At 40.8% G+C, this 14503-nt stretch overlaps 1 protein-coding gene across 7 annotated transcripts in view; it reads right to left on the reverse strand.

Annotated features, from left to right (window-relative positions):
• The window catches only part of FGGY (FGGY carbohydrate kinase domain containing), a 390237-nt gene that overhangs the window by 117559 nt on the left and 258175 nt on the right, over nucleotides 1-14503 (reverse strand). For 6 of the 7 annotated variants that reach the window (XM_045857814.1, XM_045857803.1, XM_045857796.1 and 3 more), the window contains exon 9: nucleotides 8920-9027. The exons of the other annotated variant lie outside the window; for it this stretch is intronic. In XM_045857814.1, the coding sequence (XP_045713770.1) occupies nucleotides 8920-9027 (108 nt within the window). The remainder of the gene's footprint in view (nucleotides 1-8919; nucleotides 9028-14503) is intronic. 7 annotated transcript variants of the gene reach the window in all.

A 14503-nucleotide genomic window follows, 5' to 3' on the forward strand; every position in this document is an offset into this window, starting at 1 on the left:
AATATTTGAAATAAATATTTAGTAGATAGGCCCAGCAACTGATTGGAAATAACACAGAAAAGAGTTAATGACCTTGAAAATGAACCTAAGAGAAAGTATCTAATTGGTGTGTGTGTGGGGGGGGGGCACCCTCAGGGCCCTGTTGAAATAATAACCAAAATTCTCAAATATGTGTACTTGGAGTTACAGTAAGAAGAATGAGAATAAGATATTTAAATAAATAAATGCTAAAAATTTCCCAAACTTGGTGAAAGACAGCAATTTACTAATTTAAATCTGAGGAAAGAAGGATACATCCAAAGGACAACATAACTGAGCACCAATTAAAAAAGAAGATTTACAGAAAATCTTAAAAATAGTCAGGGAAAAATAATACACTGTACATATGCAGTGGAAGAATAATGCAAGTAACAGTCGACTTCTCATAAGAAGCAATGGTACTTAAGGAAAAAAGTCAGTTAAGAATTCTATGTTGCACAAAAATATCTTTCAAGATAGAAGGTGAAACAGATTCATTAACTATAAAAACTAAGAGATTTTTTGTCATTAGATCTGCAAGAAATAAAGAAATACTAAATGAAGTTCTTCAGGCTGAAGGGAAATACTAGATAGAAACTTAAACTTTCAGAAAGGAATTGAAAACAGTGGAAATGGTAAATATGTAGATAAATGCAAAGATCATGCTTTATTTCTCAGAATTTCCCTCAGATGTGTATGACTCTTTCTTATGGGCTGAATTTTGTCCTTCCAAAATTTAGATATTAAAGCTTCAACCCCAAGTGTGACTACTTGGTGATGGGGACTTTACGGAGATAGGTTACATGAGCCCATAGGGGTAGAGACCTAGTCCGCTAGAACTGGTGTCCTTATAAGCAGAGGGAACACCAACCAGATCTTTTGCTTTACATGCACGCACCTAGGAAAGGCCGTGTGAGAACACAGTGAGACGATGGTCATGTTTGAGCCAGGAAGAAGGTTCTTTCTATTGTCTAGGCCACCCAGTCTGTGGTATATTGTCGTGGCAGCCCAAGAAGACTAACACACTATTTAAAGCAAACAACAAAACAACCACTGCATTTTAGGGTGTGTAACATATATATTGTAATACAACACATATAACGACTACAGCATAAAGATTTGGAGGGATGGTAAATGGAACTACAGGGTTGAATGTTTCTTTTTAAAAATTTTTTAAATTTGTATTTTATTTTGTTATTGTTGTTCAATTACAGTTGTCCTTATATTTTACATTAAGTTTAACAATATGTGGTCTAAGTACACTGAAAAGTTTAGCATGTTTATTGTTAAGTCCTAAAGAAATCCTTTAAAAAGAATGTAAAAAAAAATGATGCCTAAAAAGCAAATAGAGAAATGCAAATAAAATTCAGAAAATTGAAAAATATTCAGTTAATCCAAAGAGGACAAACAGATAGTAAATAAGCTTATGAAAAGATGCTCAATGTCACTAATCATCAGAGAAATGCAAATTAAAACCACAATGAGATATCACTTCACACCTGTCAGAATGGCTATCATCAATAAATCCACAAACAACAAGTTCTGGAGAGGATGCGGGAAAGGGGAACCCCTTTGCACTACTGGTGGGAATGCAGACTGCTGCAGCTACTGGAATAGGAAAGCAGTATGGAGATACCTCAGAAAATTAAATGGATCTGCCTTTTGACCCAGCAATCCCATTTCTGGGAATATATTTGAAGAAACCCAAAACACTAATTTGAAAGAACATACGCACCCTTCTGTTCATTGCAGTGTTATTTACAATTGCTAAGATATGGAAGCAGCCCAAGTATCCTTCAGTAGATGAGTGGATAAAACAATTATGGGGCACTTATACAATGGAATACTACTCGGCCATAAACAAAAAGAAAATTTTACCCTTTGTGACAGTATGGATGGACCTGGAGAACATTATGCTAAGTGAAATAAGCCAGTCAGAGAAAGACAAATACCATATGATTTCACTCATATGTGGACTCTAATGAACAAACTGAACTAACAAGGAAAATGGGGACAGACTCATAGATGGAGAACAGATGACAGCTAGTGGGGGAGAGGGAGGTGAAGCAGTAGGCAGATTGAGCAAAAAGGAAAAAGGACTCGTGGACAGGGACAACAGTGTGATGATTGCTGCAGGGAGGAGGGTATGAGGGGACTAAATGGAAAAAACACAATAAAGATTAAATAAAAAATATGTGATTAATCCAAAAGAAGGAAGAAAAAGAGAAAAAATAACAGGAATGACCACAGATAATAAATAGCAAAATAGAAGACCTAAATCCATGTTCATCTTTATATTAAACATAGACAGTTTAAACACTCCAGAAGAACAAAGATTGTAAGACTACAGAGAAATGCAAGACCTAACTATATGCCACATGAAAAAGATGCACTTAACAGAGACAGGGACAGAGAAAATGGTGGTTTGACGGGGAGAGAAGGCGAAGGACCAAAGATGGATTGGTGATACATATTTTGGAGTTAGAATCAATAGGACTTTCTAATGGATTAGATGTGGGCAGAGAAGGGAAGTGAGGAGTCAAGAATTAATCCTAATTTTCTGACTTTAATAAAAATATAAATGATGGTGCTTTTTACTAAGATGAAGACAAATAATGGAGGTTCATCTTAGAGGGTATATCAGTTACTACCATTAGAAAATGGGGAGCAATTCTTGACTTCTTCCTCCCCCTGCCTCTCGGACATTTAATCCATCTTCTCCAACGATAGCAATGCTATCTTCAAAAACCTGGACCTCTCTCTTTTCTGTGTGCTACACAATCACTCCATCAGAAAATCCTGTTGGCTCTGCCTTCAAAATATATCCAAAGTCTGACTACTTTTTACCAGCTCCATTGCCATCTCTCAGCTGGATTACTGCCTCTTTCTGGTCATGCTGCTGCCATCTCCCCAACTCCCACCCCAGAGATTATTCCCAACGTGGTGGGCAGCAGCAAGAAATATACCTTAGAAACCTAAGTCATATCATATCTCTCATGTGTTCATAATTCTCCAATGGCTTCCATTTCACTCAGAGTAAAGGCCAAAATTCATACAGTGGCCCCCATTACCTCTCTTTGAACTTCTTAGAACTCTGATTTGGGTTCACTCTGCTCCATCCACATGGCCCCCATGTTATTTCTGTAGTACCCCAGACAAGTGTCCCCCTCAGGACTTTTGCACTGGCTGTTCTCTTGGCCAACCAGTTGGTTGTTATGTTCTTCCTCCAGGTGTCCTTTCCTTCCTCGTTGTTTGTCTGAGTGTGACTTCAATGAGGTCTACCCTTACTGAAAATGGAAATTGCTTACCTGAGTCCCAAGCTTTCCTCCTCTATTAATTTTAGCAAATTAAACCATAAAGCAAAATTAATTTATGTATTGCTTTATCACTTGTATATTATCTGTCTCCTCGTGTTAGTATGTAAGCTTGACAAGGGGACAGATTTTCAGATGGGGAACAGAAGAGGCTGTTTCATTCACTGCCTTTCCCACATTCAGAACAGTACCTTGAAAACAGCAGAACTCAGTAAATACAAGCCGTGTAAATAAACATCACCCTAAAAAGTATGGATTTTATTTTACAGATAATTGGAGAGCTACTAAGAGTGAAAGGGTCATATGCAGGTTTTAGAAAGATTGCTTTCACGGCAATCTTGAGAGAGGGTATTGTGGGCTGGAAGTTCATGTCCTCCCAACATTCATACGATGAGATCCCCGATGGGATGGTATCGGGAGGCGAGGCCTCAGGGAGGTGATTGGGTCGTGAGAGCAGATGGAGTCCATGCATGGGATTAGTGCCCTCAGAAGGGTCTGAAGAGTCCAGAGTTCTCCCTTCAGCCAATGCAAGAAGACAGCCCTCTGCAAGCCGGAAGAGGGTTCTCACCATAATCTGACCATGCTGACACCCTGATCTAGACATCCATCCTTTAGAACCTTTAGAACTGGGAAATAAACTTCTGTTGTATTTAAGCCACCTCGTCAATGGTACCTTGTTAGAGCAGCCCCAACTGACTAAGACATAGGAGTTAGAGGGGAAAAGAGTAGAAGCACGAAGGTAATAAGCTGTGCAGGAATCCAGGTGGTTATACAGAAAAATAGTGAACCCCTGGGCAGGAGGGGAGAACATGGAGGCATCTGTTTTATGCAGAGCTGGTCTTTGTATCCACGAAGTCATTCCAATTAGCTAATGTGAAATGCGGGGACGCAGCTATGTCTATCCATAGTCCTGTCAATATCGACACATACACATTCCCCTCACAGCTTTACAAAGCCTGCCAAATGCATTTGCTTCGAAATACCTGAAAAGAAAGTCACACTAATGAACAATAATTGATTCTCAAGGGAATCTACAAGAGAATGATAAGAAACACCTAGAAATGCAGAAACACAAAAGTCAGATTCAGTTCTGGAAAGATCTGGAACTTCTGGGAGATGATTTGGGTTTGAATCTAGGTTTTCCCACTTAAAACTAAAAGACCTTACTCAAGTTATCTTACTGTTCTGTTTATTCTGCTCCATTTATTCAGTAGTGAAATTGACATTATAACAATGACCACAAAGCCATGCCGTGAAGATCAGATGAAATACTGTACCTCAATGGGGCCTTAAGGCTCTTGGCACTTAACAGATAGTCCTGGTAGGCTGCAGGGGCAGTGCCATCTACAATTATGTGCCATGATAAATTATAATTACCCATTCTATATCCAACTTTCCTATAAGATAACAGGCTACTAGAAGACAGGAATCACATGATAATACTCTTGCCTGGCCCAGAATCATCAAGAGGGATGGAAGGGAGGGAGGGAGAGAGGGAGGGAGGGAGGGAGAGAGGGAGGGAGGGAGGGAGGAAGGAGGGGTGGGAGGAAGGAAGTCACTCTCTTCATAACCTGTACAGTACTATGTATACTGCAAGCTCTTCACACAGAGGCTGACTGTCTTTCTGAGGCTAGCCCCAGGCTGATGGGCATAGGCAACAAGGGAGAAGGCAGATAAGCACTCACAATGCACAAACCCTAAAATCCCCAGAGCACAAAGCACTTTGCTACATTGTGACCCTGTGGCTCAAGTTCATGAATTTAAATTCTGGGTTCAAACAATTCAAGGTAACCCCCCACCCAAAGTGATTATCCCAGAAAAGCAATGCCACCACAGGGCTGCCTTAGAAACTTGTCTTAGCCTGCTTTCCACAACACCTGCCACAATAAAAGTGACTTCACATAAGCCAGAACAGGGTGCTTGGAGAGAGGGAAGGCCAAGGTCCAGTTGGAAATACTCTTCAGCGTCTGGATGCAGTGACTGCACAGGCTGCTGTTCTGTGGAAAAAGTCTGGGTTAAATGGAATGTGTTTTGCACAACTGCTCTGGAGTGAGTATTGAGAGGCACGAGACAATCCTCCAATCCTCTATGGGTGCTTGACTAATGCAACTGATATCAATCATCCACAGGGTATGGGTATGTGCTTTTCTAAGAGGAAATAAATATTACAGGCAAAAGCTGGAAACAAATGAAAAATGAGTCCACATCTCAGTCAGATGAAACAGCAAGGGTTCCAGAGCCAGAAAAGATCCTATCCTATTTTTTCTTCATCCTGAAACTAACCAGATGGACTTTTTTTAAAAGTACCAATCTAGCCACATGCTTGGAATGCAGAGCTTACTTTGTGATGGAAGATCTGTATTTAATTGTAAAAATGAGACAAAATATCTATTTTTCAAATGTAGAGTTTAGATCATATTTTTCTAAACTTTCTTCTTTTCCTTCCTTTGCTTCTCTTTCCCTCTCCTTTCCCCTGTCTTCTGCTTCAGATGGGGTATTTATGATTGCATGTTTAGAATATACTGTGGACAATGTAATAATGAAACAGACACTTTCAGACATGGCATGTGAGAGATGATGTGCACATAAAACAAAAGATGAAAGAGGTCACTTCCCCTTATAGTGTCCTGTATAACGACAGTGTGCTGTAAAACAGGGGCTCAGAGTTCACAAAAGAATAAATGAGAATAAGGAAAGGTGAACTGCGAGGGAACCATGGAAAGGCCGTTGCTAGAGCACCTGTAATCTCTCCTGGCTGTGCTCACTACTCTGAGTTTTAGCACCTCCTATGTAAAATATGGACAATAACTGTTCCTACCTCAGAGGTTTTGAGAGCATTAAATGAGATAGCACGTAATAACTCTTGGAACGAAGTCTGGGAAATAAGCCTTCAAAATAAATATTAGATATTGTGATTATTATGAATATCATTCAAGGATTAACAAGGATCACATATAAAAATCCTTCCTGTAGATGAATAACATACTCAATAAGGTGCATTGCTGTTGTTATTATTACCACCACCATTACTGTTATTCATATTTTATCTCTTTGATTGACAGGTGGTTTCTGCCTCTTTGCTTGGCCTCTCTGGTCTGATGCTTTAGTGGACAGTCTGTTTAGTGCTTGGTTCAAATTTTGCCCCATTATCCTAGCTTGTAGATTTCCTAAGATTTCGCTCTCGTGTTCTAGGAAACTCTGTATGTAGAACTGCCCAAAGCGGAACTCCAAATGCAGCTTGATTGGTTGATGGTGTACAGTCAACTAACTAGATAAAGGCCAACAATGGCAATGACTCCTATGAAAAATCATGTTGGACTATTATGGAGGGTGGGTTGTTCATTTTTTTAATGGTAAAAAGAGTAACCAACTCTTCCCTACAACACCATAACTTTTGGGCAAAGATGGCTTATAAACAGCAACAGAGCAAACTTTGAGCCAAACACTGAGAAAAGCATTCCCAGACTGACACAAATATTTGTTCAATTTGCATACTAAGTCCACAAAAACCTGTTGATGGGCAGCTTCATGGACAATGCATGCAGCACAAAGACTTGTTTTACTGGATCATTATCCTCGGTTAAAAAAAAAAACAAACCCTCCAGGTTGTATCATCTATGAGTTCTGGGTCTGAGTCTGCTAAGGGTGCTTACACCATGATGTGGATTGAAAAGGGCCATATTTCAGCAATAGGTTTTCAATGTGTCACATAAATGGAATGGATGTTTAAATTGGAAGTTGTATAAATACATGGTACTAGTTTAAATAGGAAAATATAAAGCCCCAGTCTCAATGTGGCTTAGGTATACAGTGATGCCTTGCTTCCCGATATTCCTAGCACTGGTTATTACGACCAATCAGATGTTATTTATTTTATACTCACAGAGTTTCCTTACCGGACAATGAGCCCCTAAAAACCAGGGACTGATGGGAGTGAACTCATTTAATTCATCTCTGTAGCCTTTCACAAGAATGAGGGCAGAGAACATGCTCTTTGAAGCCAGCCATCCACCTATGCTTCCATTGACTTTGAAAGAGAATTTGAGGCAGCTGAGTATGAAATAGCAATACACTAAAAAAATGGAAACTAATGGTTATTTGCATCCCCATCCAGCTTTGGATCCGATCATTTTTAATTTGACTGAACATTTAAAAGAGCTGGTGGGAAAATCAGACCATAAACAGGTGATTTCAATATAACATAACAACAGTGAGGTTGGGTGATTGAGTCTAAATCTCATTTTCTCTTGTCTTCCACATGTAATCCCTCTGGAGCCAGATGATCTCCTGACCCGAATTCTCAGTCATCATTGCCACTGTCCCCATTCAAGCCCTCATGGCTTTTTGTCTGTGGCCTAACCTGCTAACTCTGGGCTCCCTAGCTCCAGCCACACGCGCTCGGGCCTTCTTCCTCAGTGCTGCCAGCCAGAGTTCTAACACTGAGATTTGAACACTCCTGTCCCTTGTCCAAACCTTTCACTGCTTCCCCTTGGTTTAGATCTACTAGATAAAGTTCAATTCCTTAGCAAGCTTTACAGGAGATTCTTATCACATGGTCCCTGTCCAACTCTCTCTCATTATAAGTCACTCACTCTCAGACAAGTTAATGCCACCACTGAAATTTTGGACTTTTTGCAATTACCTTCAAATATGCCTTGTTATTTTCCCTCCCATGTTCTTGTTCCTATGTCAGTTCTCTTGCCTAGAAGAGTATTCCTACCCTTCTTTGTCTCATTTGTTCTTATTTATCTTATAAGGCTCAGCACAAATGCCTGCTTCCCTGAAAAGAGTTTCTTAACCTTCCTTTGTGCCAACTCTGTGCCTTGTACCTCTGGCTCAGTGCTCAGCTCACTTTTATGGACCTTCTGTCTTTCCTGTTAGACAACTGCAGGCATTTGGCAAATTTTTAGCAAGAACCTTCTAAGAACTGAGCTGTATACAAAGAGGAGCATCCCTGCTTTGAAGGAGCTCACGTATTTCTGGAAAAGACAGAATGGTAAACCAATAAGAATAACAGAATATGATAAGAAGTAGAGGTGTGTCTTAAAGGACAAGCAAAATTATTGAGGTGGTAAAGAACTCTGAGCAGGGAGACCAGCCCATACAAAGGTACAAAGGGGTGGAATAATGGAAGACCCGAGGAAGCTCTAAGTAAGGTGATCTAGCCTTGGTGACAAGTACCTGTGTGGACCTGGAGCAGATACACTGCAAATAAAATGATGCACAAAGGAAACTATGTGAATTATGCCCCAAGGGCAATGGGGAGCCACTGAAGGATGTGGGCTAGAGAGTAGCATGGTCCTTTTTACAAAGTACAGTATCACTCTCGCTGCCATGAGAAAACAGACTGTTGTGTGAAGGAGATGGGAAGCTGGGCTAGTCATCATCGCCTAGACCAACATGGATTCCTCAGCAAGCACGTGCTGTGTATGCTCCCTACGTCAGACTGTACACTGAGAGAAAGTTAACTCTTCTCATTTAGGGTTCAGCAAAACTTCCAGATACTCAGTATATGGGTACTGTGACAAAATGAGCTAGTCACGGGTATAAAAACATTAAAGACCATAATGAAAAAGTGTCAGCTTACCAATTTCCCAGTAACACTCTGTCCACCTTCATTTAGCCAGAACCCAGGAACCATGGCTGAGAAATAAGGGCCCCAGACACCTGGTACAAAAATCGGGTCTTTGCTAATCTGGAAAGAAAAGGACAAGATACGTGAAAATATTGACCTTCAGGACTAGAAGGAGCCTTCCCCCTTTCCCATTTGGTGTTTCTATGACTATGGAATTTAGCTTCTTATTAAATACCTCTTATAGTGGGGAAGTCACTACCTCCAAAGGAAGGGCATGGCTTCATCTCCGAAAATCTCTCTGATAAATTCACTTAGATGCCAGGATAGCAAAGGAGATCATTTTGGAAAGAAACTAATGAGACATTTCTTCACTGGCTCCCTCTCCATGGCAGACAGATTGCAAAAATGGTTCCCATTTTCTACCCATCCATGAATCTGCCCCCTTTGCAATGTGACCGTGCAGCTCCTCTCATGGATCTTGAATCTGGGCCAGCCTGGTAATTTATTTTGGCCAACAGGATGAAGTAGAGGGGACCCTGTGCCAGTTTTCCAGGCCTAATCCTCGAGGCCTGAGTGCTTCCCTACTCCCCCACTTACTTCTCTACCTTTGCCATGAGAGCACGCCCAGGTAAGCCTGCTGGGTAGAAATCATGCAACACAGCTGAGTCAGCCCAGCCGTTGCAGGTGATGCTCATGTACATGACGAGAGAGCAAAAACAAGATTGGCAAATCCTCCTAGTGGACCAGTGGCTAACAAGTCCAGATCACCAGAATCGCCCAGCCATCTGATAGGTTTGTGAACAAAAACACGTCTTATTGTATGTCACTAAGATGTTGTGTTAGTTTGTTACTTAGCATTTTTGTGGTAATTAATAGATAACTGATACATTCCCTTCCTTCTACCTACATTTATTAGTCACCCTACAGGATGCCATCTCCCTCTCCTGGGTGCTGGAGACACAGAAATGAATCAGAGTTCTTTCTTGTCTACAAGAAGCTGCCCATCTTGAAGGAGTTCCACAAGTAAACAGACAAATAGAATACAGTGTGGTCCATGGGATGGTAGAGACAAACATATATCATGAGGGGACACGGGGAATGAGGAGGGAAATGATCCAGAGGTGATTTCTTATAGAATGGGACATAAGCTTAGACTTACAGGATTTCACATGATAAATAGAATAGACATTTCAGATCAAGAAAAGAGTTGGACCCCTGGCTGGTGAAACTCAGTGGACTTAATGACAGCCTGCTAATTAAAAGTTCGAAGGTTCGATTGCCAGTCAGGGCGTTTGCTTGGGTTGCAGACAGGTCCCCAGTAAGGGGTGAGTGAGAGGCAACCACACACTGATGTTTCTCTCCCTCTCTTTTCCCTCCCTTCCCCTCTCTCTCCCTCCCTTCCCCTCTCTCTAAAATAAATAAATAAAATATTTTTTAAAAAAAGAAAGAAAAGAGCTAGAACAACGCTATGCAGGTGAGGTGCACAGGTGAGGTGCACTGAATAGTCAAGGCGCCGCCACTTTTTGTAGCCACCCATGGAACCTTTCAGGTGTTAGGAAAATATATGAAGAGAAAAGCCAGGACAGACAAGGCTAAACCATGTGTTCACTCCTCTGGATTGGCACATGCTTCTCATCCATCCAACAGGGATGGACGCTGAAGTCATGTTTATGTTTGTGGAAAGGTATCATTTGAGGGTGGGAGATCAAGGGAATTAGGCACACCAGGTCCACTCCTGCATGTCTTGAGGCTGGGCAGAGAACAGAGAATCAGCCACTCATTTATTCTAGAAATATTTATTCAGCCCTTCTTATATGTTTAGTCCCATGCCAGGTCCTGGAGATACAGAAATGAACTAAATATGCATAATTTCTGCCCTCATAAAGTTTATAGTCCAGCATTTTAGCATAGGGACAAACCTTCTTTAAATGTCTTGACCTCAATTATTCCAGTTCCCTTTTCACTAAACTATGAGCCCTTCAATAAGAAGGATTTCCAACTCCCAAACAGTGAGGTGGTAAAGGAAGACAAGGAAACTCAGCCACACTGTCAACCTTAAATGCTGTCATATAAAAAAATATAAAAAAGAGACATGTTATATCTCAAACAGAAAAAATAAACTCAGGGAAAAAAACAGCTTCTACAAGAAAAGACAGTTGAGCTTGCACTGACATAGTCTCTTTTTCTTACTCGTTCAGAGGACGTTTCCCGAACTCCTGTAGTGATCTGCACCTGTGCCAGGTGCTGGGCATGAATGGTAAACCAAAGAGCAAGTCCCAGGCCCTCCTGGAGCCTGCATGCCTGACAGAGGCAGGCTGGGTGGGAAACCATTCAGGTTTGGCCAGCATTCCCCGAGGTTTAGCAGGGAAAGTGCTGTGCCCTGGAAAACCCTTCAGTCCTAGGCAAACTGGGATACTGGTTGGTCACCCAGAGACAGATATTGGTAAAATCATCACACAAACGTGGGATTACAAACCGAGATAAGGAAATGAAGGAAAATCAAAGGTCACTCTAAGAGCATGTAAGTGAGGTACATAATCTAGGGGTCAGGGAAGGCTTTTATAAGATGATGCAAAACATATATAGAAATTATTGAGATAGGTGTGAGGCTGTGTGTGTGCATTTGTGTATCAGTGTGTGTGATATGAAGTGTTCCAGCCAGAAGGAACACTTAATGGGCTTCAGCTTTATCACTTTATCTTCACCAGTGAAAATTTTATCATATGCCAACACTAAAAACTACTTCCTAGGCTGCTTTGGGGTGAATAAGACAGTCTATATTCACAACCACTTAGGACCCAGGGTCTGAAAGGACAGGTAGATGGACACCCACCAAAATAAATTTGTCTCTTTTTATGTCCTGCACCCCTTCTCTTCAAGAACACATAGTCCCGTTTGATAGGTTAGTCTCAGAGAGGCTGAAAAAGCTGTCCACAGTCACACAATGAGTAACTGGCCGAGGTGGGATTTGAACCCAGACAGATGTTGGCCTTGAACCATATATGTTTTTCTAATTGTATAGATAAATTGCTCAGAAAGGTCATGTATTGCTCCTCCACCCAATCTCATAGTTTCAGCATGTTCCTGGGTCAGCTGCAGTAGAACTTTGTCAGACACTGTGGTTCTGCTGCTCAGAAACGTCAGGTGGAGGCTCTGCCTGGCTCCATCTGGGGAGAAGGTTTTGAGCTGACTCCTGTCTGTGCTCAGACATTTGGAATGGCACATGCTTCTCATCAGACATGCTGAGTAAAGCAAGGAGACGAAGACACAGCAGTGTTTCTTCCCAGAGCACTTCCAAACACTCCTAAACTCCGTGCTCTTGGAGAAACCAAGTAATAGTTTGTTTTGAGGGAGAGAGAAAGAGAGCACATTTGTATATTTATGTGTGCTTTAATCCTTTGCAATAAACCTAAATATTTAAAAATATTTTTGTGAAAGCCATTTCCATGCTGATGGCTAACTTGGCCTGGAGGCTGCTCTCTTAGCCAAAAGGAGAGAGTTCATTTTCCTCTGCTGACGACAGGTGTCCTTATAGGATGCTGACTTCCCAGTAATAATGGTGCTGCTGGCAACGACAGCAGCTAAGATTGACTGGGTACTTACTAAAGGCCTTATTATAAGCACATTACAGGAATTAAATCACTTACTCCTCATAAAAATCCTAAGGAAAGATTCCATCACTATTCCTATTGTACAGAAGTACAGACTGAAGCAGAGTGTTACATAACATGTCCAAGGTTATGACAACACAAAGCAGAGAGGCATCACACTCTTTGGGTTCTATTTGCGGCTCTGCCAAAATATGGCCGTGTTTTTAGGCTACTATTTGAACCCTTCATTTGCCTTTCAAGGGCAGAAAGCAAGAACTTTTAGAAACACAGACTCACTCAAACTGAACACACCTGGCCTTGAACACAAGCAGGTTAGGGAAACTTCATTTCCAAAAGGCTTTGACAAGTTTTCCTGATACAGGTGTGAAGGACAAAGAAGAGAGCATGCATGAGTCAGAGTCCTATCTTGACTCGATTCACAACTGCCATTCTCGCTAGGGGAGCTTATGGAGGCAATCATCTGGACCTCAGTTTCCTCAGTTCCAACATGGGAGGAATGATATGAATGTTGGAAAGATTAAATAATCTGTCACACATAAATAGCATATCTTTGTGTTAAATACCAAGTAAACCTTATTTCTCCTTGAAAGGAGGCTTGTATGACAGCACAGTCAGGTGACTGGGTTGAATGACCACATCCAACATAACTGAAACCATGTAAGAAGGTGTCTTGATTAATCCTTGGTCTTCTGAGTCAACATTCTTAATAATGGAGTAGAAGAGGATATAGAAGCAAAGCTTATCATATTTGCAGGTGATATAAACTTGGAGGATTATTTATTTTGGACATGATCAAATCAAGACTCAAAATGGCTTCAAAGAGTCAGACCATTAAGCAAAATACAACAAAAAGATAGTTTACATTTACAGTTAAAATTTGCACATAAAAGGTAGTGGCGATGTTTTCTTTCACAATATTCTTTTTCATGGGTGTTGGTACACCGGTATTCAATTTAGCATTGTTTAAACTGTATGCAGACATTTGATATATTCTCTCATTATGTGTAATATAAAGAAAGCTAATGAAAACCACAATGAAACAAAATATTTGGCTGCACACTATATGCCAGGCACTAAGATCAGCAACAAGGCTGTAAAAATAATAAGGCAAAATACTAATAATAATAACAGTAGTAGTAGTAGTGTGACATGGCCCCTTTCTTCAAGGAGCACCTAGACTGCCCTGGCAGACATAAAAATTATGACGAAGTATGCTAAGTGTTAGGTAAGGTAGAAGAGGAGTATGGTAGGTGCTCAAACTGCCTGGGAGGAGGAGCACATTACAGGAGCAGCCAACACCAGAGCTAGGCTCGAAGGAGGGGTAAGTGTTCCCTGAGGCAGAGGAGGAGGAGCATCCCAGGCAGGAAGGGCCTTGTGAGCGAGGCTCTGTCATGAGGCTAAAGAAGCATTTTGATTTTTATGAGGACTTAGCTTAAAGTTCTGCAATTTACTCTAAATAAAAAAAATAATATGGTTTGAAGGATGGATATATTTTTGCATCAACATATCCTCCTGCTTGTCAAAAAATCAATTTCTGAAAAGCTGTGGCTGAAAAAAGCCTCAGTGAAACCACTCTCTACGTCAATCAATAATAACATAGAATTAAGGATAATAATGAAAAATAATAAAACAGTAATTGCTAATGTTACTGCAGGCTTCTTATTGTGCCAAAGAAGCTTCTAGGCTCTTCAGAGACACTGTCACATTTACTACTCATGACAACCCAGTGAGATAGGTCCTATTATTATACTTATTCCACAAATGAGGAAATCTAAGCTGAAGGTGATCAAATAACTAGTAAATACTAGAGAGGAATTTTAGGATACAAGCTCTGAACTCCCAACATATTTCCCTCTTTAGACCTTCTCCTCCTCATTTGTAAAAATAAAAAAAATTGGACTAGAGATGTTTCATATCTCATTTGTCTCTGAAATCCTCTAAGATTCCATGACATTGAGTCACTCTACCCCAGCTGGTCAACCAGA

The sequence above is a fragment of the Phyllostomus hastatus genome, unplaced genomic scaffold, assembly GCF_019186645.2.
Source record: "Phyllostomus hastatus isolate PE091 unplaced genomic scaffold, TTU_PhHast_1.1 phas_contig_147, whole genome shotgun sequence".
Lineage (NCBI taxonomy): Eukaryota > Metazoa > Chordata > Mammalia > Chiroptera > Phyllostomidae > Phyllostomus > Phyllostomus hastatus.